This window comes from Gasterosteus aculeatus, chromosome 8 (genome assembly GCF_964276395.1).
Source record: "Gasterosteus aculeatus chromosome 8, fGasAcu3.hap1.1, whole genome shotgun sequence".
In the NCBI taxonomy this organism is placed as follows: Eukaryota; Metazoa; Chordata; class Actinopteri; order Perciformes; family Gasterosteidae; genus Gasterosteus; species Gasterosteus aculeatus.
Window position 1 is genome coordinate 21,375,623 of NC_135695.1, and position 7,071 is coordinate 21,382,693.

The 7,071-nt window shown below is 49.0% G+C and overlaps 1 protein-coding gene across 2 annotated transcripts; it reads left to right on the top strand.

Annotated features, from left to right (window-relative positions):
- The first annotated feature begins 556 nt into the window (after positions 1-556).
- Positions 557-5,901, top strand: LOC120813139 (sodium-dependent phosphate transport protein 2B). Of its 2 annotated transcripts, none has more exons than XM_078108729.1 (13): positions 557-669; positions 979-1,030; positions 1,118-1,252; positions 1,359-1,487; positions 1,581-1,724; positions 2,544-2,655; positions 2,757-2,952; positions 3,036-3,131; positions 3,398-3,509; positions 4,014-4,181; positions 4,269-4,385; positions 4,475-4,599; positions 5,024-5,901. In XM_078108729.1, exons 2-13 carry the CDS (start codon positions 985-987, stop codon positions 5,561-5,563), a joined length of 1,920 nt encoding a protein of 639 aa, XP_077964855.1. In that variant the 5' UTR covers positions 557-669; positions 979-984; the 3' UTR covers positions 5,564-5,901. The 2 variants fall into 2 exon arrangements, with proteins under 2 accessions (XP_077964855.1, XP_077964856.1); XM_078108730.1 differs by having other exon boundaries at positions 626-669; positions 951-1,002.
- The last annotated feature ends 1,170 nt before the right edge of the window (positions 5,902-7,071 follow it).

Here is a 7,071-nt window from a genome sequence, read left to right on the forward strand (position 1 = left end):
TATTATTAAGGGATGATAGTGAAAATTCATCCAGGATTATCGCACTGCGATTTTGGCAGCGCCAAACGTGGCAAAAACTATATATTAATAGTCAAAAATTAAAAAAAGGTTCCATTAACAATCACAAGAAGAGACAAAATACCGTGAAAACAATAAAGATGTCACACAAATATCCGCAACAATGGAATGTAGTTTAATTTAATGTAGAATATCTGCAGCCTGCTGTTTCCCTTCCGGCCACCAGGGGGCAGCTGCCTCACCTTCATCCCGCGTTTATTACCTGCTGCTCGGACCCTGCATGTGGCTTTTATGCAAACACGTTGTTTAATTATTTCACTGCCTAGAACATGATAAAATAAATAAATGCAAACAAAGATATGAGATGTCCTCCGCGTGCAACACTAATCATCAGGACGCCGTGGATCTTTTCCACCCATTAATCAAACCATTACTCCGCTTTTATCACACAGATAAATGCACCTCGCAGCCTCTCGCACTCTGCACATGTGTGCGCGACCTTTGAGCCGCTGTGGGCGCCCGTGTGGGCGCGCGTGTGGGCGCGCGCGTGCCCGGCGCCGCGCTATATAAGCGCGCTCCGCCCGGAGGAGAGCAACAGGTGACCCAGGTGAAGCCGCCCGCTGTCCGCTGGCTCACGGCGCCCCGCTGCAGGTGCGTAACGCGGAGCCGCACGGAGGCATTTGTCCAACTCATTACTGAGATGATTGCATGGAGGAGCAGGAGGAGACATCTGGGACACTTTTGTCGGTTTTCTTTAGATTCTTTCAGAGTTATTTTTATTCTCATCGCAGTGATCAGATAGTTTTCCTGGATCAAACTCAAAGGGGGACATGTTGAGGCTTTTCTCATTTGATGATGTCATCACGTTGTTATCGTGGCCGTATTACTGATGTGCATGTGGACTAAAGAGGTTTCGTTCTTCATCGTCTCAGACTCAAATGACGTTCCTTCCTTCCTCAGACCGTCATGGCTCCAAGACCACAGGTGGGGACCGATTCCCTCCCGACTCTCGGTGCGTCTCCCTTTTCTCACTTTCAATGCTCGCTTCACCCGTGCTGCTGTTTTCTAACTTGCCCCCCCCCCACACATCCATCTCTAGACAACGACAACGCCTCGGCTAAAGATGCCACCATCCTGCCGGCCTACTCCACCGTGGACCTGGTGAACAGGGAGCCGGACGGGGACGACCCCTGGGACCTGCCCGAGCTCAAAGACGCCGGGGTCAAGTGGTCGGGTGAGGCAGCTCGCTGTCCCGTCCCGCGGAGGCCTTTACCGAAGCCTCCCCCCCCCCCCGCTGAGTCACCCTGAGTCACAACGCATTGTGTGGTTTCTCTTTACAGACCTGGACACTAAAGGGAAGATCATGCGGGTGCTCAGCGGCATCCTGAAGGCCGTGATGCTGATCGGACTTCTCTACCTGTTCATCTGCTCGCTGGATGTCCTCAGCTCCGCCTTCCAGCTGGTCGGAGGTAAATCACTGCACATCTAGATCACCACTCACGCAACACGGCGTGCAGCGCGGCGTCTTTTTTTGACCTGAGGTTGTGTGTGTGTGTGTGCAGGAAAAGCTGCTGGTGACATCTTCCAGGACAATGTGATATTGTCCAACCCTGTGGCCGGGCTGGTGATCGGGGTGTTAGTCACAGTGCTGGTGCAGAGCTCCAGCACCTCCTCCTCCATTGTGGTCAGCATGGTGTCCTCTGGGTGTAAGTGGGACACAACGCACACTGTTTGTCAACACGTCTACTGCGGACACACGCATGGACGCGTGGATGGATTACACAACACAACTGCAAAGACACCAGGACCGCAGAGAGACACACCTCTCCAGACGCCTCCACTCAAAGACCCAATTCATTGTAGCACTTAGAGTGGACTTATAAAGGCTCTTATCTACAACAGGTAGTTAATCGATGGAATTGCACTTTCTTGTTTCTTGATACCTATGTTTTACAACTAAGATACACTAAAAGAAATTAGGTAAATTGGTGGGTAACTGGGTCGTCCTGGCGCAGGGGTTAGAGAAGGTGTGCTGGGAAGCACAAGGTTGTTGGTTCCGTTCCAGGCTGCCCCATGTTCCATGTCGAAGTGTCCCTGAGCAAGACACCTGACCCCTAATTGCTCCCCGGGCAAAAATGTGAAAAAGCCACGGGTTTAAAGTGTAATGTAAGTCGCTTTGGATAAAAGTGTCTGCTAAATGACCTGTAATGTAAAGTCTACCTTTATACAACTGATTACTTACAAAAAAGAGGTAATATATGCTTGATGGTAAGCACTTAATACCTAAGAATTGTTATTAAGAATTGGACTTGTTGACCATCACTTATCAGGGAAGGGAAGCTTTACTTAAAAAGATTGTTACTGTCCAAAAATAGGTAGTGTAGTTGCCCATAATTATACTTTGTTTGCTGACTAATTTACACTTGCAGTAAAACAATTGGCCTGGGTAATAATTACTACCCTCCAAAAGTCGTTTTCACAGTGTAGTGGGAAACAGTCTAAGGTAACGCGCTGCTTTCCCTCAGTGCTCGATGTCCAGTCGGCGGTTCCGATCATCATGGGCGCCAACATCGGCACATCGGTCACCAACACCATCGTGGCGATGATGCAGGCGGGAGACCGTAACGAGTTCCGCAGGTAAATCAGGGCCCACGTGAACGATTACGTTACAAAGACGAACGCCCCCCCCCCCCCCCCACGTGACTCCACTAATGCACCGCGTGACCCTTCACTCCCAGGGCCTTCGCCGGCGCCACGGTGCACGACTTCTTCAACTGGCTGTCCGTGATGATCCTTCTGCCTCTGGAAGTGGCCACGGGCGTCCTGTACAAGCTCACCCACCTCATCATCAAGTCCTTCAACATCGAGAGCGGGGAGAACGCCCCCGACCTGCTCAACGTCATCACCGACCCGCTCACCGACTCCATCATCCAGGTGCGTGCGGCGAACACCAGGCGTTGAACATCGAGAGTTCTTTTATTTACCGGGTTTTTACGTGATTGTGTGTTCTCCCCCAGCTGGATAAATCTGTCATCACCGGCATCGCCACCGGTGACGCGGCAGCCAGGAACAAGAGCCTGATCAAAGTGTGGTGCAAAACAGAGACCAACACGGTAAGAACACGCCTAAATTGTTAGTTTGCCGACCCGCTGAGACACGAGGCGGTGGCAGTAAAAACATGTGATGAGGCTATTGTTGCCTCGGCTCCTCCTGTTAATCATTGCTATTGTCCTCCAAGCATCGCGGCCACAGGGGTTGCCTTGTCAGATCGCGCCGTAAAGAGGTGTTGTTTGATCAGAGGTGGAATGTCGGCTGTGGTCATTTAAAGATCGTCACTGACTTCTTAGTTATTTATTTAAAGCTGTTTTCTTTCCTGCAGACTTTCTGGAATGAAACGGTGAAGAACTGCACCGCTGGGGCTTTGTGCTGGGAGGAGGGAAACCTGACCTGGACCCAGATGAACTCGTCTTGGACTGATTACCAAGAGAAATGTAAGTGTGTAAGCGCCGGGAGAAGAAGAACAGCGCCCCCCCCCCCACGCCCCCCTTACAAAGCAGTCAGGATTATCTGATCCACTGAGGCTCGGTGACATATGAGACACAACAAGCTCCTTCATCCAGACCTTCTGATGTTCGGACAATGGCCACCTTTGAGCTGTAGCAGGTGACTCAGCTGAAGCCCCCCCCCCCCCCACCGCTACCCAGGCCTCCCTGGGTAACGAGCGTCACTACTCAACGTAGCCTCACAGATTTCCTAGATCTTTGTATGAAATGCGGTTTAAAAATGAATTTCTACCTTTGAGTTGTTGAAGTTTGCGTGTTACCTGAGATCGCAGGTGTTAGGGGGCGGGGCTAAACTTTCTTACACGTTGAACATTGAGACTTATTCAGAAAGGAAGTAAAAGAGAGTGAACGTTTAGAAGAAAAGAGGTTGGAGCGAGGCGATATTTAGCGGTCGCTAAACGAATCGACCCGCTCTTTGACCCTCCGTCGCAGGCAAACACATCTTCGCCGGCACCAACCTGCCAGACCTGGCGGTGGGCCTGATCCTCCTGGCTCTGTCCCTGCTCACCCTCTGCACCTGCCTCATCCTCATCGTCAAGCTGCTCAACTCCATGCTGAAGGGACAGGTGGCTGTGGTCATCAAGAAGGTGCTCAACACAGGTAAGGAAAGAACCCCAATTTGATGGTCGGCACACCTGAGCTCACCTGGCGAATTGCTCACCTTCCGGTGCTTCTGGTTGGCCACAGACTTTCCCTTCCCCTTCGCCTGGGTGACCGGCTACATTGCGATGTTCGTGGGGGCGGGGATGACCTTCATCGTTCAGAGCAGCTCCGTCTTCACCTCGGCCATCACTCCTCTAGTCGGTGGGTCGTCGATAACGTGGCATTTTTTCTTCTTTCTTTTTCTTTTTTTAACAACGTGATTTATATCTGGTCCACCTTCTTTCAACCAGGTATCGGCGTCATTAGCCTGGAGAGAGCGTATCCTCTGACGCTGGGTTCCAACATTGGCACGACGACCACAGCTATATTAGCTGCTATGGCTAGCCCCGGAGAGACGCTAGCCAACTCGCTGCAGGTGAGACGCGGCGCAACGGTTCCCTTGTGGTGCCGTGATTCGCCATGCTAGCAGCTAGCGAAAAACCTTCATGGTCCCCAGTCGATGAATCCTACAGACTATGGTGATCCACAGCGTCACTAAACTACCGTTTAATGGATTGTCATGAACTCTGATACCGTTGGTCCCCAGAGGATGAACTCTAAAAAAAATGAAAATTTGACCAGAATACACACGATAAAGAAAATACTGTTTATTGTAAATATATTTAAATATACGGGAAATACAACTGGTTATCAACAAACCATCAAAACTAAAGAACTACCAGTCTCCTCTGTGCTTTTTACCACTGATTGTAAAATGTTAGCATGCTAACACAATAAACCACTAGAGTGAACAAGCTTCTCATTGCCAAAGTCCATCTCACCGCCTGGTTTCTCTTCAGATCGCCCTCTGCCACTTCTTCTTCAACATCATGGGCATCCTGCTGTGGTATCCCATCCCCTTCACGCGGCTGCCCATCCGGCTGGCGCGAGGCCTCGGCAACCGCACCGCCAAGTACCGCTGGTTCGCCGCCTTCTACCTCTTTGTGTGCTTCCTGGTCTTCCCGTTGACCGTCTTCGGCCTGTCGGTGGCGGGCTGGCAGGTCCTGGTGGGCGTCGGCGTGCCATTGGTCGCCCTGGCGGTCTTCGTGGTCGTCGTCAACGTGATGCAGTCCCACTGCGTCCGCTTCCTGCCCCACTGCCTCCGCAGCTGGGACTTCCTGCCGCGGCCCATGCGCTCCCTGGCGCCGTGGGATGCCGTGGTGACCTCCGCCTTCGGCTTCTGCGGCAAACACTGCTGCTGCTGCTGCAAGTGCTGCAAGTGCTGCAGGAAGAAGGAGGACGAGAAGGTGATGAACCAGGGCAGGAAGAGTCTGGAGATGTACGACAACCCCGCCATGGCGAGGGACGAGGACTCGGCGGTCAGTGCGGCGCGGCTTTAACGCGGGGGCGTTTGATCTGCGTCTCTGGGCGGCGCGATGGCGTGTCAGCGACGCGGCTCTCATGATTCATGCTGCAGAGCACGTGTGGAACCTGCTGTTTCTGGGCATGTGACGTTTTCAATGTGTAGTTCTGCTATGACTTAACTATGGGTGGTTCACACGCTCATAACGTATTTTTATATTTCTTATGGTGCATGAGAGAGGCCGTCTTATAAAAGGTTATATTTACAAAATAATACATTTTAAATGTTCAATGTAGCGTTGAAAACATTTGTTATCATTCAGTATTTAAGACTCTATGCAATATTTGTAAAATAAAGAAATTACTATTTTTAAAATGCAGTTTTGTCACTTTCTTTTCATCAGGTTTGTTTATAACACAAACTCCTTTTAATTCATTTATTAACCGTTCATCTCTGATGGTTCCTGTTGTGTGCAGGATTCATATCTTACACCGGAACATTGGGGCTGCTGAGAGAAAATGATTTCCTGCAGCAAACACATTATTGCTTTGATATCTGATTGGCTTTTGAGCTCCTGACTTCAGACTCGGACGCATCTACTGTGTAATTGGAGTGTAATTTTTTAGGTAGCTTTTTATTTATATGTAAGCAATAATAGACAGATATATTATTAAAAAAAAATTTCCAGAGGAAAGTAATGAGCTGTAGTACATTTCTTGCAGATGCAGATGGAGTCAGGATCGTCATTTTAAATTACAGGAATGTACCGTCAATTTTGATGCTTTTTGGGCAAAAACATAATGAAAAGTGCTGTAAAAGGGCTGTGGAAAAATCTGATTAAAAGTTGCACCAGTTTACGAGCGTAACCTTTTGTCATCTGACCTCGTGGGTCCAATTAAAGTCTTGGCTCCGCCCACACTGCCGCACCTGGACACGAGGTCCAGATAAAAGGGAGACTTTAGCCACCATGTTTATTGTTCTATTTACAACTTTATTATCATTGGTCGGGTCAGCGGACAATGCTCACGCCCATCTTAGATTTGATTTCAGGAAAATGTAGAAATACTTTCCACCCGGTGACACTTTAGACACATGCACGTTTCTGGGAGTTGCACAAGTCAAAAGTCAAAGAGGGAGAATAGAAGAGCTCTGGAAAGTTAGATTACAAAGGCGTGATAGTCCACGACTCTTTATAAAACACGTAGGACAAATATTTGAGCCACATTGTAGAGCAAATTGCTGGTTTAAGACGTATGTTTAATTTGAGTTAGCCATTAATATTATGAAATATGCCTCTTATTGAATCATCGGCTGTGATACTTTATCCACAAAAGCTGCTGTCGTCTGGCAACAATTATTCACAAAGATGTGAGCAGCTGACGGGGCTTCGGAGGAATTCTTCTTTATTATTTTCCCTGATACACAATCAGAGTCTTTTCTCCTCACAAGTTGGGAATGTAGTCAACGTTCATATTTAAACTAATATTCAACATTTATCTCCAGCATTACTAAACAGAAGTTATCAGTCGGCATCAGTTGCATTCG

Excerpts from the sequence above, each read along its gene's own strand:
- LOC120813139 (XM_078108729.1), top strand. The coding sequence starts at position 985 with ATGGCTCCAAGACCACAGGTGGGGACCGATTCCCTCCCGACTCTCG. Across the intron at positions 1,488-1,580 it reads CGCCTTCCAGCTGGTCGGAG|GAAAAGCTGCTGGTGACATC; the intron begins GTAAATCACTGC and ends GTGTGTGTGCAG. Across the intron at positions 4,600-5,023 it reads CGCTAGCCAACTCGCTGCAG|ATCGCCCTCTGCCACTTCTT; the intron begins GTGAGACGCGGC and ends GTTTCTCTTCAG.